Source organism: Pseudophryne corroboree, chromosome 6 (genome assembly GCF_028390025.1).
Source record: "Pseudophryne corroboree isolate aPseCor3 chromosome 6, aPseCor3.hap2, whole genome shotgun sequence".
Taxonomy (NCBI): Eukaryota; Metazoa; Chordata; class Amphibia; order Anura; family Myobatrachidae; genus Pseudophryne; species Pseudophryne corroboree.
In genome coordinates this window covers 337,982,911-338,010,011 of record NC_086449.1, presented here as the reverse complement: position 1 = coordinate 338,010,011, position 27,101 = coordinate 337,982,911, and the positions used below count along the sequence as shown (strand labels likewise).

The 27,101-nt window shown below is 45.3% G+C and overlaps 1 protein-coding gene across 1 annotated transcript in view; it reads right to left on the bottom strand.

The window, feature by feature from the left end:
• Positions 1-27,101, bottom strand: part of CCDC33 (coiled-coil domain containing 33) — a 171,835-nt gene that overhangs the window by 33,548 nt on the left and 111,186 nt on the right. Inside the window, exons 16-19 of the mRNA XM_063926453.1 lie at positions 25,813-26,008; positions 22,920-23,008; positions 20,270-20,401; positions 11,240-11,318 (exon numbers count right to left, since the gene is read on the bottom strand). Of these exons, the coding sequence (XP_063782523.1) occupies positions 11,240-11,318; positions 20,270-20,401; positions 22,920-23,008; positions 25,813-26,008 (496 nt within the window). The remainder of the gene's footprint in view (positions 1-11,239; positions 11,319-20,269; positions 20,402-22,919; positions 23,009-25,812; positions 26,009-27,101) is intronic.

Sequence of the window (27,101 nt, the reverse complement as noted above, 5' to 3'; positions counted from 1 at the left end):
GTCCGCAAGCTCTGATTGGCTAACGCCGGAGACCGGACACAGCAGCGCTGCTGGCAGCGCTGCTAGTGCTGGCAGCGGCGGTGAGGGGAGGGAGAGACGCTGCGCTCTCCTCCCCTCACATTTAGGGTTGACGGGGCGAGTGGGGCATGATGCCCTGGCCGCCGGCGGCGCCCCCCTCTCCTGGGCCTGCCAAGGCGCCCTCGCCCTACCCTAGATACGCCTCTGCGTATCACCACCAAATTTCTTAATAGTACTCCGTACCACCCTACTTTCAGCACTGCTTACAGTACATATACAGTCACCTATGTTACAATGGAAAGAAGCCTAGGCTTAGCACTGACGTGGACAGAAGTTTTGGGGCTGTAGGACGCTGTCTGTCTAAATTATTTCATAATTGTATCTTCAAGGTTCACTGTACATGGCAATAGATTTGTCTTATTAGAAGTATAAGAGTTCAGTCTTATTAAAGTAAATATTTTATTTAAAAGCCTTTAATAACATTGTCATTTAAACACTGTCCGCAAAATCACAGATAATGACAGATTTTGCTACATCACTACTTAATAAATATAACCCTCTCCATCCACCCCATATCTGCCAGTGCTGAGCTGGTGCTGAACTTACTGTAGGTCCTCAGACATAGTAGTGAATCAGTATGCATACAAAAATCTGCACACTTACAGGCCACACCGAAAATTATTTAAATCTACATTTATTCTAAATTTTGACACATTTGGTACCTATGTAAGAACATGTCTGAAAAGTAGATGTGTTTTGGGAAGAAATTACAGACAACATTTTTGTACCCAAGTACAAGTTCATATAATTATAATAAAAAAATAATATTTAAATACATCAGATACAACTCTCCACCTCATGTATGAAAAAAGAAAGATGTTGCTAGAGCACAAAAACGATATACACTGCTCAAAAAAATAAAGGGAACACTAAAATAACACATCCTAGATCTGAATGAATGAAATATTCTTATTAAATACTTTGTTCTTAACATAGTTGAATGTGCTGACAACAAAATAACACAAAAATTATCAATGGAAATCAAATTTATTAACCCATGGAGGTCTGGATTTGGAGTCACCCTCAAAATTAAAGTGGAAAAACACACTACAGGCTGATCCAACTTTGATGTAATGTCCTTAAAACAAGTCAAAATGAGGCTCAGTAGTGTGTGTGGCCTCCACGTGCCTGTATGACCTCCCTACAACCCACACAAGTGGCTCAGGTAGTGCAGCTCATCCAGGATGGCACATCAATGAGAGCTGTGGCAAGAAGGTTTGCTGTGTCTGTCAGCGTAGTGTCCAGAGCATGGAGGCGCTACCAGGAGACAGGCCAGTACATCAGGAGACGTGGAGGAGGCCGAATCCAGACCAGACCTGAATCCAATTGAGCACATCTGGGACATTATGTCTCGCTTCATCCACCGATGCCACGTTGCACCACAGACTGTCCAGAAGTTGGCGGATGCTTTAGTCCAGGTCTGGGAGGAGATCCCTCAGGAGACCATCCGCCACCTCATCAGGAGCATGCCCAGGTGTTGTAGGGAGGTCATACAGGCACGTGCACATTTGTGGCTTGCTGGAGGTCATTTTGCAGGCCTCTGGCAGTGCTCCTCCTGTTCCTCCTTGCACAAAGGCGGAGGTAGCGGTCCTGCTCCTGGGTTGTTGCCCTCCTACGGCCTCCTCCACATCTCCTGATGTACTGGCCTGTCTCCTGGTAGCGCCTCCATGCTCTGGACACTACGCTGACAGACACAGCAAACCTTCTTGCCACAGCTCGCATTGATGTGCCATCCTGGATGAGCTGCACTACCTGAGCCACTTGTGTGGGTTGTAGGGAGGTCATACAGGCACGTGGAGGCCACACACACTACTGAGCCTCATTTTGACTTGTTTTAAGGACATTACATCAAAGTTGGATCAGCCTGTAGTGTGTTTTTCCACTTTAATTTTGAGGGTGACTCCAAATCCAGACCTCCATGAGTTAATAAATTTGATTTCCATTGATAATTTTTGTGTGATTTTGTTGTCAGCACATTCAACTATGTAAAGAACAAAGTATTTAATAAGAATATTTCATTCGGAAGGCGTGGCTTGGCGACGGACCCAGGCAGCTGTGTAAAGCTGGAGCTCCTGCCTGGGATACTTCTGCTTGATGTCCTATAAGAGAAATAGGAGCCCCACAATCACCTATTGCATCCCTGCCTCCCTCCTGACTTGATTGCGGTGGTCTGCGGAGCCGGCGGGTGCCCCCTGCACCCGTGCGGGTTGCGGCCTGCTCTCATACCTGAAGCCGGGGACTCGATTTGTTAGCAGCCGGGACCGGAAGTGGACCGCCAGCGCTCCTCTGCCGAGGTGTCTTCTCCCTGCCTCCTCTTGCCGCATCTGGGACTCTCACCCCCTGCCTCCCTGCCTGGCTGGTCCGACAAGGGAGCTCCCGCTGCACGGCGCTGCCCAGAGCGGAGACCCGCTGACCGGCGCCGGGGCTGGAGACGAAGCGCCGGAGACCGCGACGCTGCGTGCGGAAGCGCGCCTGACCCCCGCCGACCTCTCCGGCCTCTGGAGGCCCTCAGTGGCCCCTCTCCACTGCCACCACTGTCTTGGCTCACACCGGGAAGACAGCAGACCCCGGTCCCTGAGGCCTTGTGTTGGATACTGACGGCGCCATCTTGGAAGAGGGCTATATGCCCACTCTGCCCATCCTCACACAGAGAGAGACCCCAGACTTTCCCTATCAGACGCTGCTGGCTGTGGGAACTATTGCACACCGTCCTCCACGCTGCGCTTCTTGCCTAGCTACATATGACACACTCTGCTGAGTGCTGCTAAATTGAATTAATTTAAAATACACTAAATTGGGGCGTGGCTTGTTGGGCTAGGGAGTAAGACGTGCCCTGGATGAGCTCTATCCCGGCGTCTGCTGTAAAACAGCATAAATAACTTATTTAGCCCACTGGACCCTCGTTCCCCACCTCATCTGACTCCCCACACTGGCTGGCCACAAAAGGACCCATCAGCGGGTCAGAAGAGCCACTATAAACGGCTCCGTGACTTCCGGCCTACGAGACCATCAAAAGCCGGGGCCTCGATTTCGTCTGGGAGCCGCTGCTGACTTCCAGGGCGGCGGAACGGAGGCTTCTATTCCGTCCGCGGCAGCGGCACTACATAATCTCCCCCCTGCTCCCCGGGGACCGGACGACCTGACCGCGGGCTCTCTGCCTGACGGCCAGAAACGGCCCACCTGACCCTGCAGAAGCCGCCAGAGCCCTTCTGCTCAGGAGAATCCCTCACCCGACGGCCATCTTGGATGTCACAGGCTGCACACAAAATAGCACAGAGTGGTTGCTGGCTGGACCGTGATCACTCTCCACACAGAGGGAGAGAATAGTCAGCCACATTGTCTACCTGACGACAAGGGTCACCTGACCCATACACACCTCAAACGCTGTACGACAATTCCTGGCAATGGATAAGTACATGGCTAAAACCCCCAGAAATCCCCGCGGCTCACAAGCGAATAAAGGCCGGGGTCGAGACAATATTCCTGCAGACAGCCCTCAGTCACCGGCATCTGGTCTCACCAACAACCCATTGGGACGCTCATCACTTACTACAACAACTGATCCAACTAAATCCTTTACTACGCATGAGATCACTGACATATTGGCTTCACTCTTGGATCAAAAATTGGCGCCTTTGAAGGATTCATTGGATTCCGCTCTTACCCAATTGAACCATCATGACCAACGTATATCAGAGGCGGAGCAAAGAATCTCTGACCTCGAGGACGATTTAACAACGGCTAAAGCAGCACTAACTGAACAGGATAAACTTGTGATGTCCATGCAGGAGAAACTTGAAGATTTAGAGAACAGAAACAGAAGAAGTAATGTGCGCCTCATAGGACTCCCGGAAACGGTAAAACCTTACGAACTCATGAACTTGGTCTCCCAATGGTTGCCGAGAGAGTTGGGATGCGTATCTGATACTGACTCCTTGGTGATTGAGCGCGTCCACCGCATTGGCCCAGATCGACAACCTACCAAGGACAGGCCTAGACCAGTTATCATGAAGTTCTTGAATTACGCTGACAAGGTCCGCCTACTAGATGCTTACAGGAAACGTCCCATTCTCAAATATCAAGAGTCCAAGATTCTACTTTTTCAAGACTTCTCATACATGGTGGCGGCAAAGAGACGAGAGTTTTCCCCGATATGTAAACGCCTGTTCGAGATGGAACTTCGATTTGCTCTATTGTATCCTGCCAAGCTGAGGGTCACGTACTCAGGGAAATCCTACTTCTTTGATACTCCACAAGCCGCGAAAAACTTTGTGGACTCAATGGCTTCATCATGTTCGTCTAGGATGGATGATGCGGATTGACATTGCAGAATATCACTATGTTAAAATCTTCAAATTTATTGAACATTCAGGTCATGGATGGTTATTTTTTGCTTAAACTGTTATTGGCTTCTTACAGGTTGTTTAATGCCTAGCTATGATGTAACATTTCATAGTTCTAACTGGAGTCCTTTAGGGACCACATTCATTATAGAAAGTCTCGTATTTCTGTTTTTGTCTACTTTTCTCTTCCATGGCTCGCTTGCCCTCTCCTTTTTTTTATTCTCTTTCGGCACCCTGCTGAATTTCCTTCTTCTTCTTCTTCTTCTTCTTCTTCTTCTTCTTCTTCTTCTTCTTCTTTCCACTCAGCTTTCAAAATGCTCTAGTTTTAGATGTCCACCTGGTTTGAAATTATTATTGCTACACTGGTATGATGGTGCCCTGCAAGTCCTTGCGGGGATGCCATCCGGTTGGACATACTATTGGGTTCGTATAAGTTTAAAATGGTTCTTGATAATTGTTGAAAGGTTAATTGTGGCTAACACACATGGCATACTCCGCATACATGTGATATGTTTACATCTCCCCTTACAGGGCCGATATTTGCCTCCCCCTTGTCTGCTTGCTGGGACGGATAAGGGTTCTCCAAAGAAAGTTGAAAATGTTATTCTTTGGCCTAGGGTAGGCATCGGTTAAATGGCAGCAATGGTTAATCCCCCAAAAGAGTTAAAAACGGCCCTTAAATTAGTAACATGGAATGTGGAGGGCCTGAACTCCCCCATAAAACGAAAAAAAATCCTGACCCACCTAAAACGTCTGCGACCGGATATAGTTTTATTACAAGAAACACATTGGAAGATTTCGGATCCCAATGTGGTAAGAGATACATGGATAGGAGACTTTAAAACAGCATCTTACACTTCCAAACAAAGAGGGGTTATGATAATTTTTAGCAAATTTCTAGTTTACAATATTAATGACTGCTTGATAGACCCAGAAGGAAGGTATCTATTTGTAAAACTGACTATACATGATATATCCTACACAATTGCCAACATTTATGCTCCCACGGGACCTAATGCCCAATTTTTCACAGAGATTTACTCAAAGTTACAAGACTGGGCAGAGGGTGCTATAATTCTGGGCGGGGACTTTAACTGTGTCCAGTTGACTGGATTGGATAGATCCACATCTGCTAATTCCCATGGCTCTGCTGCTCCCCCATCGCTTTCGTTATTGACGAACACGTTGAGACTAAGTGACCCCTGGAGGTGCCAACATCCTGATTCTCGCGAGTATACATTTTACTCGCACCCTCATCATACCTCGTCCAGACTAGATTATTGGCTGATCGCGGATACCCTTCTGCAACAGGTAGTACACTCACAGATAGACCCAATCCTCCTTTCTGATCATGCCCCGGTGTGGTTTACTTTAAAATTCAACACTCCAATACCACGCTCTTATAATTGGAAGTTTCCAGCTTATATGGAAAACTCCTCGGACTTCCGTTTACATCTTGAACAATCATTTCAAAATTATAAAACTGATAATATGGAACATGTCGAAGATATTAATTTATTTTGGTCCGCCTCAAAACCCGTACTACGTGGTCAGATCATGGAATATGTCTCCAGGAGACGCAAGGCACTTAATAATCAGCTAGGAGATCTTAGCAAAAATTTGACTAGAACTTATAATCTACTCTCATCACACTATTCACTTGAAAATCGCCAGGCTTATCTTACAGCTAAGCAACAATATGATGCCCTATGTACTGAACGGGCGAGTTTTTCTCATGACATTCGTAGAAACAAATTTTTTAGGACTGGCAATAAATCAGGCAGGTTGTTGGCAAATTTGGTTCGGTCGTACTCTGCTCCCTCACGTATCACCCAATTGTCTATTGACCCCACCTCTAACGTTACGGATACTCTCGCTATTTCGGAGGAATTCCTACGTTACTACCAAACTTTGTATGAATCGCCTCCTGATCATCCACTAGAAGGCCAGAGATTTCTAGATACGTCGGGACTTCCGATTTTGACGGAGGAAGAGAGGGAATCTCTGACGACGCCAATTCAGGAACCTGAATTATTATCCCTGATTAAATTATTGAAAAAAGGGAAATCTCCTGGACCGGATGGTTTTGGGGCAGAGTATTACCGAATGCTGGCTCCTCACTTGATGCCTTACATGCTAGCTCTTTTTAATTCATTATTGCTAGGGAATCCAGCCCCGACTGGGTTCGATGAAGCGAGAATAGTAGTATTCCCGAAACCGGGAAAAGATCCCACACGTGTCCAATCTTATAGGCCGATCTCCCTATTGAATCAGGACCTAAAATTATTTACCAAATTATTAGCGTTTCGACTTCAACCCATTCTACAGCGAATTTTACACCCAGCCCAAAATGGGTTTGTTAGAAATAGAACTTCTGTACACAACGTCCGTACCCTATTGGCGGCGATACATAGCTCAAAACAATCAAAATATAAAAATGCCCTTATAGTCAGTTGTGATGCAGACAAGGCATTCGATCGTGTCTCCTGGGCACATATACTGCGAGTCTTACATGCCCAACACTTTGGTACTCAGTTTATTGATATTTTTAAAACATTGTATGCCACGCCACAAGCTTTTATCACGATTAATGGATTAAACACCAAATCATTTCAGCTATTTAGGGGAACGAGACAGGGATGCCCCCTTTCCCCCTTGCTGTTCAATTTAGCTCTGGACCCACTCATACGCACGTTCGCAAATGATATGGCTTGGAAGGGTATCCAGGTGGGATCACACACCATAAGGGTCTCCGCATTTGCGGATGATCTACTACTGTATTTCAGTGAGCCTATAACATCCTTTCCCTCACTACTGACCACATTAGAGACCTTCAATTTAATATCAGGATTTTTAATTAATTTTGACAAGACGGAGGCTCTGGCGTTGGGAGATGATGCGAGCAAAGGTTGGAACGATAAATTCCCATTTAAATGGGCGCATAATTATATACAATATCTAGGTATACGGGTGTCAGCTAACCCCTCAGAAATGTATTCATTAAACTTCTCTCACTATATTAATAAGATGGTTGAGGACTTTGCGAGATGGCAACACCTGCCAATTTCTTATTTGGGTAGGTGTCATCTGTATAAAATGGTGTCTTTTCCTCGCTTACTCTACCCGATGCAGATGCTTCCGTTTTTATTATTGAAAAAAGATATTCATACAATAAATAAAGCCATTACAAAATTTATATGGGCGAATAAGCGTCCTCGTATAGCTTTATTTAAATTAAAACAACCACCCTCACTTGGAGGAGTCAATCTCCCATGTCCGGAGGACTACTCATTAGCGGCTAATTATAGATGTGCCTTAGATTGGATAGGTGGGGGAGACAATTTCGTTGATAAGGCACTAGAACAGGCCTTACTGCCTAGTCATGATCTGCTACAAATATTACATTTCCCAAACCCCTCGTTACAACAGGATATTAAATTAATTCCATTGCTATATGCTCCTTACAAGGCGTGGCACCAAATTAGAAAACGTTCTAAACTCATTCTGGCACATTCCTTATTTCAACCCTTGTTAGGGAATCCAGCCTTTCAGGGAGGAGAGGCGGATGAGGTCGTTCACAGTTGGCACCTCGGGGGTCTTCGGTCCTTATTTCAATTTTTGAATGACGATTGTTCAACGATATTATCATTGTCCCAACTACAAGCTAGATACCCGACCTTAAATTTCCCATTTTTTGCATATTTCCAGATACGCAGCTTTGCCACACATGTTATTACTCATCTGCAGCCTATTGATCTTACTTTTACACTAGATGGTATCGTACGACGACGTTTGGACTCTCCCCATTCTACATCATTGATTTACTCCTATATCAGACGGAAGATTGACTACACCAAACTTACCACGGGCATAGCTAAATGGAAAGATGTCTTTACGGGAGTGGATATACACACTATTATTAAATGGTCTAATTTGCTTGACAAGCAATTGGTATCTTCCTCATATGCAGAGATGCATTTAAAAATTCTACATAGAGCCTATTACACCCCTCGTCTGCGATTCCTTACAGGGGCTGCAGACGACTCTCAATGCTTTAAATGCAGGGCCCCTGATGCCGATATTATACACTGCCTATGGTCTTGCCCAATTATACAATCATTCTGGGATCTAATACAAACATACATCAAAGTTAACCTGGGTATATCATTTACAATGTCAATGGCATGGGCATTTTGGAATTTCATAGAACCTCAAACCCCAGCTCTACCCAAGGGCAAAAGATTACTTCTGGCTCGCATCTCAGCAGCAGCGAAAAAAACAATATTGTCTCAGTGGATACAGAAAGATCATATTTCCGTGTCTCTTATGCTACCCCGGCTATCATTCCTATTCCAAATGGATTGGACAGAATGCTCTTTAGATGTTGAATCCCGGGCTACTAAATTTTTTTCGATATGGCTTCCCTATATAATAACATTACCTGTTAACACCAAAGAAAGCATTCGTAAAGTAGTAAGACTGTCTACTTGGTATAATATGGCAATTCTCACTGATGGGTTACCACCATTTTGAGCCTTTTCACATAGGTCTTTTTCCATTGGATATCTACTACGCCACTTCTAAATTCAGCCATATATGTGTGCAATTGATCTATATTGTAACATTGTACTTCAAGATAATTAGGTATATGGCAATTTGGTTTTTCCAATACTCCACAATTCAACATATCACTATAAGACTCGGATGATAGATTAGTCTGTTTATCTTTTATTCTATATGTTAATAACGTTGAATGTGTTGCCTCTTTTTGCTTCTTTTCAATAAACACAATTTAAAAAAAAAAAAGAATATTTCATTCATTCAGATCTAGGATGTGTTATTTTAGTGTTCCCTTTATGTTTTTGAGCAGTGTATATACACAAGCACTGAAGAAGGCACCTATCAGTGTCACATTCGCAAGCAGCCAGTCACAAGTAGTTTGCTATTGCTAGGGATTATAGTCATCATCACCACCACCATGTATTTCCACTTACTCTCTACCACCTGCATATACAGATGGGTCCACCTTTATCTCAACTTCTTTGCTGCGCCTAGACACATCATGGTTTATTAAAATAAACCCTTCATCTATTGTTCTCAGATGCAATACAATACAGAGAACAATACATCAGGGGATTAAGTAATTACAGCAGGGGATTAAGTCTGATTGACCTGGCTCACTTAATCCTATTAAAGGCCAAGATAAACGTGGACCCATCTGTAGTACAGCTTTCACAGATGTTTATATGAAAGCATCATTCATGTACTTGGCCTACTGTACGTAAGAATTCCCCTACCTTTAAACATCCCGTCTCTCCAGGCACAAATGGGCATAAGGGCCAGGGCCTCACAAATCGGCCTAGGTGCTTATGCGTGCAGTTCTTGTGGGCATTAGTGATTATACATAATTTACAATATGCTATGCAAGGTGCTGTAGTTCTCACATTCGGGTCTATTCATCATCACTTCATTTCAACAAAAGCAGGTGAAAATTTAAAAATGTACCTACTTTTGTAGATATTAAGGGTCAGGGCCAATCATTATTCCTGTAACGCAGGAGATATCATTGATATGTCTCGGTTATAATTCTCCCACGAAAATCTCCACAGTCCCCTTGCTTATGTAAGTATGATGATGTAGAAAAAGCACTTGTCTGTGTTACTGTACGCAATTCTGAGATGGTGTACAGCACCCAATATCCTTCACCCAATGCCGTCTACATGCAGCAGAGGGATCTTTTCAGATCCCTCCCTCCTGTGTCTTCTCTGCCTGCGGCCCCCAGCTCCACCTCTGTCTGTCTGGTGTTCTCCAAACATCCTACCCCTGGACCAAACCCCGCCCCCCGCCCCACACACAGCAGAACTCACAACCTGCGAACCACCCCACCAGAAGCACTTGCATCCCACCAGAAGTACACGCACCCCCCAATTTTCGCGGGACAGTCACGTTTTTAGGGCTCTGTTCTGTGGTCTGTCCCGCGGTGGTGGTTGTGGGGGGGGGCAGTTGGGAGGCTCCTGTCACTCACGGCAGAGCACCGGTGAATAGTCCCTGTGCACCTGCGCACACTGTCTATTCACAGCAGACAGAGTGACTGGGGGCATGCCAGCAGCTCACAGACCGCTTGGCATGCCCCCTCACTGACGAAACGTGGCTCGCGATTGTGTCATTGCTGCAAAACCACACACCCTGTTCCATAGGACACACCCCTTTGGCACGCAGGCAGCTTTGTTGCGCATGGGAGTCCTGCTGTGGGAATACACAATGTTGGGAGGTATAACTAGTTGTTCCATATACGTCACCATGAGAAACCTTATATAACAATGCATACATACGGGGCATTTTAAGAGAGGAGGGAACCTGCGTGCAGCCTCCGTTGTGGGCTCCCCTCCTCTCCGGTAGCTAGTAGACTCTGGCACACATCTCTCCCCCCGCTCAGCACAGCGCGATGTGTGCTGAGCGTGCGGGGGGAGATGGGGGGGAGGGCGCTCATTTCACCCAGCAGGTGAAGTGAGCGACCTGCTAGATTGGCCTGCATGCAGGCCAATCTAGCACCAGCAATAGCGATGCACGGGGCTGCGCATCGCTATCGCTGTGAGGGGTACACACGGAGTGATAGCTACTTAAAATCTAAGCAATCTAGTCAGATTGCTTAGATTTTAAGCAGTGGTCGCTCTGTGAGTACCCCCCTTTAGTCACCATGGTCTTGTAACCTTTTCCTGATCAATCACTATCAAAAGCAGCAATTTCTTGGTAACACAAAGGAACTATATAAACCCTTTAAATCACAGTGTCACATGTCACTCTTTCATCAGTGTCACCTCTATCTCCTCCATCTACACGGCTCCTCTTCTCGTCTCTGACTTTATTGTCCAGCAGCTTCTCCATCTTCTGAATCACCTGAATAACAATAAACCCAGAGTTACATTTAGCATACTGCACAGTTGATCTATGTCTACCGGAGACAGAGAATACTTTGTGGCAAGTGTTTCTCTGTGCAAGGAGTCTTTTCTTTAATGAATAAAGAAAAGAGAAAAAAATAAGTTGTGTGACCTAAGAAATAATCGTTATGGTAAAACTTACCGTTGATAAACTATTTCTCCTAAGTCCACAGGATCCACAGGATAACATTGGGATATGATCACGCGACAGTGGATTTGCACCAAACGGTCAAAGCTTTCGGCCTCCCAACATGCAACGGGCCCGTCCATATATCCCCGCCTCATGGCTCAGGCAAATCAGTTGCTATTTCCAAAGCTCAAGGCAGGAGCATCATAGAGAGCCCTAATCAGGCGAGAAGAACACACATGCACACCCTTTCCATACAAGAAGGAAGAGAATGGCGAGTGAAAAGGATCCTCAAATCAGGTGCGTCAGGGTGGAATCCCTGTGGATCCTGTGGACTTAGGAGAAATAGCGTTATCAATGGTAAGTTTTACCATAACGATTATTTCTCCGGCAGGGTCCACAGGTTATCCACAGGATAACATTGGGATGTCCCAAAGCAATTTAGTGTTGGGGACGCTCCTGATTGGACAGGAGAATCCTTTGCCCAAATTCAGCGTCCTGAGAGGCAAAGGTATCAAGGCATAATGTCTAATGATTGTGTTAATGGAAGACCACGTAGCTGCCTTACATATCTGTTCTGCTGAAGCACCACGTTGTGCTGCCCATGACGAACCTACCTTACGAGTAGAGTGAGCAGAGACATTAGCCGAGACAGGGAGATCAGCTTGAGAGTATGCTTCTGAAATTGTCATCTGAAGCCACCTCACCAATGTCTGCTTATCAGCAGGCCATCCTCTCTTCTGAAATCCATAGAGAACGAAGAGAGTGTCTTTCTTTCTGATGGCACTAGTATGATCCATGTACAGTAGATCCTTAAGGCACGGACTATGTCCAACGATGCTTCTCCCCCAGAAAGTTCCGGCCCCTGGAAGGCTGGGACTACAACTTCTTCGTTAAGGTGGAATTTAGACGGGTATAGTATGGCTGACCGGCGGTCTCCTGACCGCCGGTCAGCTTACCGACGCCGGGATCCCGGCAGCATACCGACGCCGGGGTACCGGCGGGGAGGGGCGAGTGCAGCAAGCCCCTTGCGGGCTTGGTGGCGACCTGTGGTCGCCACGGGTTCTATTCCCACTCTATGGGTGTCGTGGACACGAGTGGAAATAGTCCCTGTTGGTCGGCATGCCGACCATCGGGATACTGAGCCGGCGGGATGGTGGAGGAGGTCATGTGACTGTCGGTCAGCAGACCGCCGGTCACATGAATACCACCCATTTAGACACCACCTTAGGAACATACCCAGATTTGGTTCTGAGAACCGCTCTATCTGGATAAAAAATCAGAAAAGGAGGGCAATATATCAATGCCCCTAAATCTGAAACTCTTTTAGCTGAAGCAATAGCCAGCAGAAAGAGAACTTTAGTTTTCAACCATTTAAGAATAAGACCCACTTGTTTAAGTGGTTCAAATGGGGCAACTTGAAGGGCCTTTAGGACTAAACTTAAGTCCCAAGTCACTGTAGGAGGATCAAAAGGAGGTTGAATGTGCAGTATTCTTTGGAAAAAAGTGCACACATCCTGTAGGTTAGCAATTTTCTTTTGGAACCATACAGTCAATGCTGACACTTGCCCTCTCAAGGAAGCCACCCGTAAACCTTTGTCCATTCCTCCTTGATGGTTGAGGTGCGCTACTGCCATTGCATTGTCCGAGCGGATCTGGACTGGTTTCCCCTGGAGGATGTCCTTTGCCTGAATAAGTGCCATATATATGGCCCGAAGTTCCAATATATTTATTGGCAGGCAACTTTCTTCCTCGGTCCACTGCCCCTGGAAGCAACTCCTTTCTGACACCGCTCCCCAGCCCTGAAGACTGGCATCTGTTATCAGAATTTCCCAATCTGAAATCCAAAAGGGTCTCCCTTTGTTCAGATGGGATGTCTGTAGCCACTAGGCTAATGACCTCCTTACTTCCAGAGGAAGGACCATAGCCTGCGTTTTTATTGTCTGATGAAAACCATTCCATTTGGGAAGGATCAGAGGCCTCTAATGGAACTGATTATACTCCACCATGTCGAATGTCGACACCATCAACCCCATCACACGTATTGTGGTGTGAATGAATACCCTTTGACTATGTAGCAGCTCCTGAATCCTTGACTGAATTTTGGATATTTTGTCCAGAAATAAAATTACCCTCTGAAGACCTGAATCCAGCACAGCCCCCAAAGGAGTCTTCCGTTGTGACGGAACCAGGGACGACTTTGCCCAATTTATGAGCCAACCGTGTCTCTGTAAACAAGCAATTGTCTGTTGCAGAAAACACTGAAACAATTCCTGAGACTGTGCCAGGATTAATAAGTTGTCGAGGTATGGAAAAATCCTTATCCCTGCTGACGGAGATAAAATGCCATCACCACCATCATTTTGGTGAATACTCTGGGAGCTGTGGCCAGTCCAAATGGTAGGGCCTGAAACTGAAAATTATGCTGGAGGATAGTAAACCTAAAATAGCACTGATGGGACAGTGCTATAGGAACATGTAGGTAAGCATCCTGGATATCCAGGGATACCATAAAATCCTCTGGCTCCATGGCCAAAATAATGGAACGTAAAGTCTCCATATGAAACCGAGGCACCCAAATGTACTGTATTTGGAAGCCGGTGCTTTGGTAGCCCAATGCTTTTTAATCTTACTAGACTTATCAGATTGAGACTTTTTGCCATTACCCTTTTCTTTTGCTTTTCCTTGAGTCCAAAAGGGCCGAAAAGCTGGAACTCTAGGAAAGGAACTTACTTTATTGGAATCTGCTTCTGACTCCAAAATACTGTTTAATTCTTTACCAGAAAGAATATCTCCAGTAAAAGGCGAAGACTGCAGAACCTTCTTGGATTCTGAGTCAGCTTTTCATGTACGTAGCTGCTACTGCTGAGGCTGATGCCTGAGAGACAATTATGCAATACTGTATGAGATTTTTGCTCTCTAGATGCCATTGAAAAATCATCCTCCAATGCATCAGCCCAGGTTGCCACTGCTTTTGCCATCCAGGCTGAAGCCATGGCTGGTCTTATGATTGCTCCAGAGAAAGAGAAAATGTTTTTTAGAAAACCATCTATCTTCCTATCTGTGACATCATTTAATGATGTTGAAGGTAATGTAGATTTTTGCACCAATTGAATGAAATGCGCATCTATGTTGGGAGACAACTCCCTTTTTTAACAGTTCCCAGCTGGAAGAGGTTATTGGAAATTCCATTTCTTTGGTATCCTAAACTTCTTACTGGGCATAACCCAGGCCTCTTGCATAATTTCTATTCAGCTGATCTGACACAGGAAACTCAGTCCTAACTGTTTTGGGACGTTTAAACACAGGTGCCTTAGATTTTAACAAAGGCTCTGCTGCCTCCTCTAAGGATAGAATGGCTTTCATAGTACTAATTAGCTCAGGAATGTCCACTGAGCTGAAGCCTTCCTCCTCGTCTCTGTATGCAGACCCGGAGTGCGAGGAGTCCTCATCCTCTGACGAGTCCTCACCTGAAACATGTGTAGACTGTAAAGATGTTGTTTCATATCTATCTGATTTACTTACCACCAGCCTTTTAGCCTGCTTTTGTTGAGAGACTGCCATTCCTGTGCTGGATGAAATAAAACCCAAGTAGAATGTTGCATGTAAGGGTTAATAGGTTAACCTAACCCTGGTATAGGAGCTGGCATTATCCGCTCAGCTATACTGGATAATGTCTGTGCAAAAGAAGCCCATGGGGTTCAACTTGAACCTGTGCCTGCCTCGCTTATTTAAGAGGCTTTGGTGAAAGCTAAAGATTTTGTACATAATCCATTATATACCAGATACTGAGAGGTTAACCCAGCTTTGCAAGACAACATGAAGAGTGTTGGTGCTGCTGTGGAAAGTGTGCTTTCCTCACCCTTGCCGCTCTTAGACATGATAAATAAATCACACACCTGTACAGTGTTAACTACACAATATGTGACTGCAATCACTTTAAAATTTGTTAAAGTGAAATACAATCCGACCCTACCCTGCTTTGCACCAGCATTAAGGATCGGAATACACAGAAAACTGACACAATTATATTAAAGTCAGCAATCACACTAGCAATCAGTCACAGGTTATACATTAGTATAATAAGCAATATGAGCATATAATCAACTACAAATACATTTCAAATATGTAGGAGAACATATTACTGCATTACCTTATATAGGAGATTTTTTTAAACGTATTCAGCCGCACAGCGAAAGAAACCAGCAGCAATAGTTATCAGACTCATATGCATCAGGCACTTATCCAACTATTCGTACTCAAAGGTAGATAGAGACTGAGGCGTATGTGCAATTGCGGTCGAATTCACGAAAATGTCGAAAAACGGGACATTTTCGCCCCAAAAAAAAATTCGACAATGCAATTCAGTACTTTTCGTCAAAAAAACGGACTTTCCAAATTCGACTTTTTGAAATTCGACATTTGTCAAATTCGACATTTCTGCAATGGTACAAATGCGGCAATTCGACAAAAGTATATTCAATTGAAGATTGTAAATTCGACAACAGTATTTTTAGACAGTAAATTCGTTATTTTCAATCCGCCACACTTTGCTGGCGGAATGTAATAAAAAATTTTAAAAACATGTTTTGTTTTGTGGTTTTTTTTTATTTGTAATAGCATATCTATTTATATTAGAAGGGATTAGGTACATGGTTTGTCTATTTAGGAGGCACAAGTATTATTTATATATTTTTTAAAATAATTTTTTATATTTCTTTTAAATGGAATGGGGTAAAAATCAGGAAAAAAAATGCGTGGGGTCCCCCCTCCAAAGCATAACCAGCCTCGGGCTCTTCGAGCCGGTCCTAGTTCTAAAAATCCGGGGGGAAAACTGACGGGGGATCCCCCGTATTTTTAAAACCAGCACCAGGCTCTGCGCCTGGTGCTGGTGCAAAAAATACAGGGGACAAAAAGAGCAGGGGTCCCCCGTATTCTTTACACCAGCATCGGGCTCCACTAGCTGAGTAGATAATGCCACAGCCGGGGGTCACTTTTATACAGCGCCCTGCAGCTGTGGCATTAAATACGCAACTAGTCACCCCTGGCCGGGGTACCCTGGAGGAGTGGGGATCCCTTCAATCAAGGGGTCCCCCCCCTCCAGCCACCCAAGGGCCAGGGGTGAAGCCCGAGGCTGTCTCCCCCATCCAAGGGCTGCGGATGGGGGGCTGATAGCCTTTTGAAAAATGAAAGAATATTGTTTTTTCCGGTAGTACTACAAATCCCAGCAAGCCTTCCCCGCAAGCTGGTACTCGGAGAACCACAAGTACCAGCATGCGGGAGAAAAACGGGCCCGCTGGTACCTGTAGTTCTACTGGAAAAAAAATACCCAAATAAAAACAGGACACGCACACCGCAAACAATATTCTTTCATTTTTCAAAAGGCTATCAGCCCCCCATCCGCAGCCCTTGGATGGGGGAGACAGCCTCGGGCTTCACCCCTGGCCCTTGGGTGGCTGGGGGGGCCCTTGATTGAAGGGGTCCCCACTCCTCCAGGGTACCCCGGCCAGGGGTGACTAGTTGGATATTTAATGCCACGGCCGCAGGGCGCTGTATAAAAGTGACCCCCGGCTGTGGCATTATCTGTCCAGCTAGTGGAGCCCGGTGATGGTACAAAAAATACGGGGGACCCCTACTCTTTTTGTCCCCCGTATTTTTTGCACCAGGACCAGGCGCAGAGCCCGGTGCTGGTTGTTAAAATACGGGGATCCCCTGTCATTTTTTCCCCGTATTTTGGCAACCAGGACCGGCTCAAAGAGCCCGAGGCTGGTTATGCTTAGGAGGGGGGACCCCACGCAATTTTTTTTCGGGTTTTTTACCGTTTTTTCAACATTTTTTAAAATCGAATCAAAATCCGTCAAATCGGCCGTTTTTTCGACAGCGGGACTGTCGAATCCGTTTTTTATTGAATATGTAGAATTCCGGCACCCACCTGCCGGAATTTGACACTCGAATTGTGTCGAATTAAAAAACGGGCGAAAAATTGCAGCGATTCGCCAGCAATTGCATATACCCCTAAAGGAGGGTACACACGGAGAGATCAGTGTTTAAAATCTAAGCAATCTGACTAGATTGCTTAGATTTTAAGCATGGATCTGCTGTGTGTATGCCCCCCAGCGATAGCGATGCGCGGCCCTGTGCATCGCTATCGCTGGTGCTAGATTGAGCCTGCATGCAGGCTCAATCTAGCGGGTTGCTCACTTCAGCGCTGAGGGAGGTCGCTGAAGTGAGCGGCCCCCCCGTCATTGCCCCCCCTCGCTCAGCACATCGCGCTGTGCTTAGCGGGGGGAGAGATGTGTGCTGAGCGGTCTGTGTTAAGATCGCTCAGGACACATCTCTCCCGTCAGTAACCCCCTTTAGTGCTGTATCACCCAACTCAGGAGAGTGGGATACAGTGAGCCTTTACCCCGCTTCCCGGATCGATCAATACGTTATCGAACGCTGAGTGGATTCAGACGCTAATAATGAACACAACCACTCTGTGAACCTACAGTGAACACAGACGCCCAAGTGAACACTGACGCACCAGGATTCCCTTAGATACACAGCGGGAACTCAGTTCATGGCAATAGACTCGGAGGAAACTGGTCATGAACCGGGGGGAGGGACGACCAAGGGAGCATCTGACTCACTACAGCTGACATCATCCCTAGGGATCGCAGCCTCATACTACTTCGGGAGCCTATGATCCCTAAGGCCTAGCGCTGGTGCACCCATGGTGGCAGCCGCATCAGCGGCTGTTTGGTAGTCTCCTCCCGAAACAGTGCGGCTGTGTCCGTGTTCCCCTACTAAGTGGAACCGATGCCTTTCCTTCCCCCAGTGCTCTGGCAACAGCCTGATGTCTGTTGGACATGCTAGTACATCCTACACAGACGCCGGACGAAACAGCACTGTACACGTGGATAAGCGTTGTTGTGACCCGGTGGGGAGTTGTTGGAGCGACTCTTTCCAAGGTATGTATAAGACACTTTTTAGAAAAATCGATTAAAAAAAAATAGTAAGACTATAAAAATAAAATAAAAAGATTATGGCTGCTAAAAACCAGCAGGCCACTGACCATGGTCCAGCTCCTGCCGCACCAAACAAAAAACTGATTTGCCTGAGCCAGGAGGTGGGGATATATGGAAGGGCCCATTGCATGTTGGGAAGCCGAAAGCTTTGGCCGTTTGGTGCAAATCCGCTGTTGCGTCATCATATCCCAATGTTATCCTGTGGATAACCTGTGGACCCTGCCGGAGAAATGTTACCTTATCGAGTGAAGTAGGTGAGGTGGCTGGCCTAAATTGTAGATGATTTACTTATGGCATGGGTTGAATTGAGTAGGAGAGTGCCACCATTGTGACTAGATGAACAAGGCTCCAGAATATTCAATGTAAAAGAGATATGGCAAGTGGTCCAGTAGAGTTGTCCTATGGTATATAAGCCAACAAATTATTTATTTTTTGCTCTGATACTTTCTTTGAGTACAGTCACTGGCCATGACTACTTTATTAACCACTTGCTTGGCATGGTCAAATCAGATGAGACCACACCAGCAGGTGCTTTATCTGACCTGGTCGCACAGGAAGCAACCAGTCAGATTGACAGTGTTTGCAGCTGCAGGGAAGAGAAACTTCCCTCAGCTGCCACTCTTAGAGGTAATGGAAGATCCCTCTGCCTCCCTGCACTCACCCCCAGTGTTTGCAGTGCTGTCGATCAGTGCTGATTGGTCAGCACGGCAGGACCACACACCCAGCGGCTGCAGACAATAGCAGCCACTGAGGAAGTGTAAAGTAACCCCACCCATCTCCGTGTACCTGGCAGCTGTTTCGGCTGTTAAAAGGAAAGTCGTGATGGTTGCGATGTTTCAGATGTTCCGATGATGGCAACCGATGTTCCAATGTTTGTTGTTGTTTTTTTAAAACCTCCCCCTTTTTTTTTTTTTTTTTTTTTTTACATATAGGTTTTAAAAAATTAACTAAAATCATTTTAGATAAGGTTAAATATATGTTCTTCACCTAATTCACTCCAAAAAACCCAGACAATTTCTGAGCAGTTTTTTGAAAAATAAATAAATCGCCAATTAAGTGGTTATGGGGAAGATGTACTAAGCCTTGAAAAGTGGTAAATTTCACAGTAATAAAGTACCAGCCAATCAGCTCCTAACTGCTATGTTACAGGCTGGGTTTGAAAAATGAGAGTTAGGAGCTGATTGGCTGGTACTTTATCACTGTGAAAATTATCACATTTCAAGGCTTAGTTACTAGCCTTGAAAAGTGCTAGTAATGAATACATTACTAGTATTGATGAATGCATCAAACATGAGTACTCTTAGGGGGAGATGTACTAAGCCTTAGTACATCTCCCCCCTAAGAGTACTCATGTTTGATGCATTCATAGGAATCTTTCTGACTGCAGCACATAGTCTAGCATTGCCGTACTGTATCATTACATATTATTGCAAGGGCAGCACACACTAGGGAGATGTGTGCTGAGCGATCTGTCACAGATCGCTCAGCACAGCGCGATGTGTGCTGAGCGAGGGAGGATGATGGAGGAGGAGGGGGTGGGGGTGTGCGCTCATTTCACTCAGCGGGTGAAATAAGTGATGTGCTAGATTGTGCATGCAGGCCAATCTAGCACCGGCAATAGCGACGCGCGGGGCCGTGCATCGCTATCGCTATGGGGCATACACACGAGAGATCCGTGCTTAACTTCTAAGCAATCTGGTCAGATTGCTTAGATTTTAAGCATGGATCTCTCCGTGTGTAGCCCCCTTAAGTCCTTAGGAAGCTGCATCTCACCTTCTCCTGCTTTCGCACAGTGTCCTGTAAAGCTTTTGCCCGGCTCAGTCTGTGGTGGTATTGGCTGAGTACAGTTTGCTGCTGTTGGTGTGCTCGCTGCAGCAGAAGTAGCTCCTTCTCACGATCATTTCTCTGTAAAATCATTACAACATTAGCAAACTATAATAATAAGAAAGCTCACTCATATGGATCAATACTCAGAATGACATGAGTGCAAACTCCTTATAAGGGAATGCATGCATTATTTATAATGAGATTCCTATTGACTGACTTTAGTATATAAGTTGGTTAATGGCTAAGATAATACAATGCTTGATTGCACATAAACTACAGAGCAGAATGGACCCATGTAATTTGCTTATTAAAGGGCTGTTGGCTGATAACATTAAGCATCAGCTTCACTGCTGACTCAACAAAACGTGTACTCATTTATAGTCACTGAGACACAATAGGGGTCATTTAGAAACCAAATTTCTGAAGAACAATAAGGTAGTGCCATACACCTTCATTTGCGCACAAGATTTCCGTCTGCCCTTTGCACATTGTACAGTGCATCCGGAAAATATTGACAGCACTTCCCTATTTCCACATTTTGTTATGTTACAGCCTTATTCCAAACTGGAATAAATGCATTTTTTCCCTCAAAATTCAACACACAAAACACCATAATGACGTGAACATTTTTTCCCCTCTTTTTAGCACCTCTCAAGCTCCATCAGGTTGGTCACCTCCCTGACTAGGGCCCTTCTTCCCCAATCGCTCAGTTTAGACGGCACGCCAGCTCTAGGAAGAGTCCTGGTGGTTCTGAACTTCTTCCATTTACGGTGGCTTGTGCCTTGAGACAATCTTGTTTCTGAGGTCTACAGACAATTCCTTTGACTTCATGCTTGGTTTGTGCTCAGACATGCACTGTCAAGTGTGGGACCTTATAAAGACAGGTGTGTGCCTTTCCAAATCATGTCCAATCAACTGAATTTACCACAGGTGGACTCCAATTAAGCTGTAGGAACCTCTCAAGGATGATCAGTGGAAACAGGATGCACCTGAGCTCAATTTTGAGCTTCATGGCAAAGGCTGTGAATACTCATGTACATGTGATTTCTTTATTTTTAATAAATTAGCAAAAATCTTTAAAAAAAAAAAAAAATTCACATTGTAATTATGGGGTATTGAGTGTAGAATTTTGAGGGGAAAAAATAATTTATTCCAGTTTGGAATAATGCTGTAACATAACAAAATGTGGAAAAAGTTAAGCGTTGTGAATACTTTCTGGATGCACCGTAAAACAAAGCTTCAAATACACAAGAGCCAGAATTAGAAAAACTGGAAAGTGGTGGGTCTATATTGGTAAGAGGCAGGGCCGCCTTTTCATATGGGCTCAGTGGGCAGTTGCCCAAGGGCCCCAGGATTATAAGGGACCTATGTTGATAACTGAGGGTCTCCTTTTTCCAGGGGTACCAGAATTTTTAAACTCGGCCCTGGGGAACCGTAGATATCTGACTTCAAAACTGTGGTCCCCATCCGAGTCTTTTAATTGCTTTTTCCAGCCAGATATCTCAGGTTCTGTCTGACTTAGAGCTTTTCTGAGGGTATACTCTAAAAGCTGTGACACTCCCCTTTCGGAGGACACTGGCATTTGTCTCTACTATCCCCAGAACTGGAGATATCAGCCTTCCAGCAGCCAGTCCCTGCTCCAGCTCCACACGCCTGGTATGCAGTTTTATATTTTCATCGGTGTATTGCTCTGGCTCCTGTACTGTGATCCCCAAGTCCCTAGTATCTCCTGAAAGTTGGGACTCTCTAGTTTTGTATCCAATTGAAAGCTAAGAAACTGTAGATAGCTGCAGTCGAGCAAGCTGCCCTCCCACCGGAAAATGATGAATATTAAGCCCACTGCACTATCCACTACTCCCCTGCATATTAAACACTCCCTACCACCCTGGAAGTCATGTACCGGGGCTCATTCAGTCCAATGCCCCCTAAAGTTTAGTGTTCTCCCTCTGGTCCCATCTCCCACCATCTGTGCAGTAAAGGAGTAATTAGCAGAAATGACTGCTCCAGGTCCTACATGCTGAGCGGAAGATAGAACACCCTCTACCGCCCGTGGGACATCAAAGCTGCCACTTATAGCACCCCCCGCCTCTACTACTGGAGGATGGGAAGGGGCCCCAGTGCACTGCTTTGCCCAGGGATCTACAATGCTATTAAGATGGCCCTGGTAAGAGGCTGGACTCTGATGTGACAATCACACTTCTGCACAGTGCATCGCTTTAGATCACTCAATCTCTGGCTTCTAGCCTGCAGAGTTCTCGAGCTGCGCACCTTAAAGTGTGCTGGGGAGAACATCTAGGTGACTTGCACCTGCACTGAGATTTGATAGTCACCAGTGCTGCCAACTCATAGAAAGGTTTCATTGAGTATTTTATACAAATGTAAAGGTGACAGTTTTTAATGGCACCTTGCTTGCAAATAAGAGAAAGAATCAGGGATCACATACAAGGCCCAGAACACAGTTTAGATGCATAATTGAGTTGTGTCTGTAGTTTTTCTTCACAGATCACTATATGCTACAGTATATTTATATGAGTAATAATAAATGAAAATTTAATTTTAATTTTTTTTACTTATGCTTAATAGCTATTGTACTCACTCTGACTAACTCATTCTGCAATTGCTGGACTCTGTCTCTCATACTGCGGAGCTCAGATGTTTCACTGGCAAGTTTCTGTTTCACAGTCACTAGAAGGGACAGAGACAGAAGAGAAACTTCATTCTTCGTCTGCACACTAACATATTCACTTTATCCTCAATCTGCCTAGGTAAGTGATGGTAAAAAGAAATATATTAACTGAGATTGATGTGCACACTTCCATACTACAGAGCAGTGAATACAGGTCATTAGTCCAAATGCAATCAGTAGAAAATATCATGAGAACCAGCACTGGACACTTTCACAAGGAAGTTCATGTAGACCTATAGATGTGTCCTCATACACTACTGGCACAGTCACGCCAGCGCGCAAGGGCCCACGTGACCTGTCTTGCAACAAGCATCCTTTTCGTTCGAAGGTGTATTTAAGACAAAAATGCTTAATAAGGCTGCACTGATTAATTTCATGTGTGACATTTGTATATCTGTGTGCTAATGAGTCTGACTCTGTATACAGAGTCCTGTGATGCAGCTGCAGCTCTATGGCCCTCATTCCGAGTTGATCGCTCGCTAGCTGCTTTTAGCAGCCGTGCAAACGCTAAGCCGCCGCCCTCTGGGAGTGTATCTTAGCTTAGCAGAAGTGTGAACGAAAGGATAGCAGAACTGCTCCAAAATATTTTCATGCAGTTTCAGAGTAGCTGCAGACCTACTCCTACCTTGCGATCACTTCAGACTGTTTAGTTCTTGTTTTGACGTCATAAACACGCCCTGCGTTCGGCCGGCCACTCCCCCGTTTCCCCAGGCACGCCTGCGTTTTCATCTAACACGCCTGCGTTTTCATCTGACACACCTGCGTTTTTTTAGCACATTTCCGGAAAACGTTCAGTTTCCTCCCAGAAACGCCCCTTTCCTGTCAATCACTCACCGATCAGCAGTGCGATTGAAATGCGCCGCTAGACCTTGAGTGAAACTGCATTGTTTTTTGTGAAAGTACTTTGCGCGTGCGCACTGCGGGCCATACGCATGCGCAGAAATGCCGATTTTTAGCCTGATCGCTGCGCTGCGAACAACGGCAGCTAGCGATCAACTCGGAATGACCCACTATGTCACGTCAAATTCCATTGTGCTTCATCTGCGACATTGTACATAGTTAAAACTACTTCCTGTGCAGTTAATGTAGCAGCTCAGTGTTTCTGGTACAGATTGAGTGGTGTTTCTCTGAGTCTGTGGTGCAAATGAGACGCAAAGTTAAAGAAAAGTTAATATGCTACACCGCTCAGCATAGCTCACTTGCGCTGCATGGCATATTAATGCTTGGGGGTTTATTTACAAAGCGTCACGTTGGAAAACTTGGCACTTTTTATTGTGTTTATTATACACAATATGTAAAAGGCAATGCTTTTACTAGGTAGACGTGGCTAGTAAAATCATTGCCCTTTTAAATATCAGAAATAGACACGATTAGAAGTGCTGACGTTTCCTAAATAAACCTCTTGGTGTATGAGGACACTTATGTATGTGCACTGCACTCCAATGGTAAGCAGCAAAAGACGCTTAGATGAATAACTGCAGGTCACATGTTTAGTTGGCATCTCACTAGCATATGTGCCAGGTTTATCTGAGGAGTACCAAGTGTCAGTGGCGTCACAAGGCAGGTGCGGCCCACAACCGGGTGTAAAGCCTGGAAGGGGTGATATAAAATTGTGGGCTCCTCCGCAGTGACAGGAGCCAGGTGCTTCAGTATGGAAGTCTGCTACAGCACCCGGCTCCTGTCATAGAAGAGGAGCTGACAGCGCTGGAAGACAGTCTTCGGGGGCAGCCCAGTACAGCACAGTATCTCCGGAAATGCTGGGCATGCCCCCGGAGTGACGATACCGCGAGGCCACACCCTTTTTATTTGCCCCTTTGTGCCGCGAACGGCTGTGATATCAAGTGTGTGCACCGGGTGTCACCGCACCCAGTAATGCCTCTGCCAAGTGTGTATACTCGTGCATCACCCGGTGTAGAGATACTGTAGGGTAGAGTAACAATTAAGTAACAACTGCCAGTGGGCCTGATTCAGAAATGTACATATACCCAATGGTTTATGCAGAACTCCAATGGTGGGGTGGCTGTGCATGCGCAGAACTCGTTATGTACATGTGAAGAATAGGCCCTGCACCCTCACACGCAGTGCTTTCAAGCCACAGCCTTGACAGACTGCCAGTGTTTGGGGGCAGGACGTGGGCAGAGTTGGGCTGCTTTCCCAAAAACGGGGTCGTGGTGCCCCTGTTTTCTGGGAAAGACAAGGCCAGGGTCTCAGGGTCTGTGTCTTCACTGGCCCCAGCAGTGTTAACAGCCTACATAACCTTAAGGTTACTCAGATGGCCGATGTTCCCGCAAGTGTTCCGGTTCTGCATCTTTGCATGCAGCAGCAGATCACACAAGCATGCAGGAGGCATCCGTTTACAGTACTTGCAATAAAGTGTCCTATAAACAAGAGTGTCCTGACAGTGTTATTGACATAACCTAAAATTAAACACAAGCACAAACACAAATTAAATTAATGTAAATAGATGGCTGTAAATTCATATAATAGAGCATCCACACTGATGCATTAAATCCTGCTGTATCAGCTGGAGATATCAGTCTATGGCCAGCCTAGCTAGCGCTGCTTATTGTCGTTATACTCATTGTAAATAGTTGCATTAGCCAGGCACCTGTAAGAGGTATGGAGTGTCAGAGCAGGTAACATCTGCGTAAGGATATATGCATACGTATTATTGGTGTTCATGCACATTGCGGAAATGTAAATTTTACACAGAGAAAACAGACATACAACCAAGTGTACATGAGCTATACAGTCTCTACAAAATGCTGATTATTCTTTGATGACCGTGATTGTTCTCCCTCACCAAGTCTGTCAGCGATTTCAGCTTTGGTCATGACATCGATGTCTGTGTCACTGAGAAGGCTGCGGCCCACGTCCTGTTGGAGACCACGTTCACTTCGCAGGGTGCTATTTTCTGCCTCCAGTCCACTCATCTGACGACGTAGAGCAATGATGTCATCCGCCATACGCTGCATGGCGAGCCGGTAATTTGCTAGCTCCTTTGGGAGAAATAAAAAGATTGTTTAATGAAAGTATTGAGATTGCTGTATAGTTGTGGTGCTTCTGAAACCGTTTATACTGCTGCACCTGTGTATAATGCCCACATGCACCATTTGGCTCATATATTGTGTGTAAATCTGGCTCTGGTACTAACCAGTGCCTCATGAGCCATTTACCTCATCGCACGTCCCTGGTATATACAAAATATGTTTGCATCTCTCGGGGTCCATGCAAGACTTAATCAGCATGTTACATGTTATAGATTTTATACATATTTTACATGTTTTACATGTTATAGATTTTAATTTTGTTTATAGATTTTAAAAAATAAGAATACAGGGCAACATGTTCTGCAGCAATAGACTGCGAGGCCCTGTCTCCCCTGCCTCTCTCTGCTTGGCCCCGCCACCTGCAGCTCACTGATGGCGCCAGCCTCGGAGGGTCCTGCCTGACAGGCAGCTCTAGCTTCCTGGTCACTGGTGTGTGGCTGCTACATGAAAAGGACAGGCTCAGCAGATACGATCTCCAACAGGTAATGGGGCCCATACATCTGCAATGTATTGCCCCAATTCCCCATTCTACCGGCGCCGGGGTCAAGGACTCTGAAACACAACATGTTGGATTTCCCACATTTGCTGATTTCAAAAAAATTATCAATGATCGCTGAATCGAGGATTTTTAACATGCAGAAATTCCCTAAATGCTGAACAGCTATGGTCACCGATCAGCATTTTTGATCACTGGATCTGGGAATCGCAGGACAAATGTATGGCTCACATAAGTTAGGGTATGGAGGATGGGTCGTGGTTGGGTATAGTTTTTGGTAGGTAATACAAAGGGGGTAAGGGGATAATGGAGCTTATTAGGATTAAGGAATTTTGATAAGATTGAGGGATTTAATTAGAAGTATAATGTACTGTATATAAATGTATTTGTTTTATGATATTGGGGTAGGTTAATTAATATTGGGGGATTTAAAGGAAAATAATGTAAAGAGGATAAAGATATTAAATGGGCTTGTTACTTTGAGTGCAGTTTATCTGGCCAATAGACCAGTTAGGGTGTTGCTGCTGTCAGTGCCGCTGCAGTATT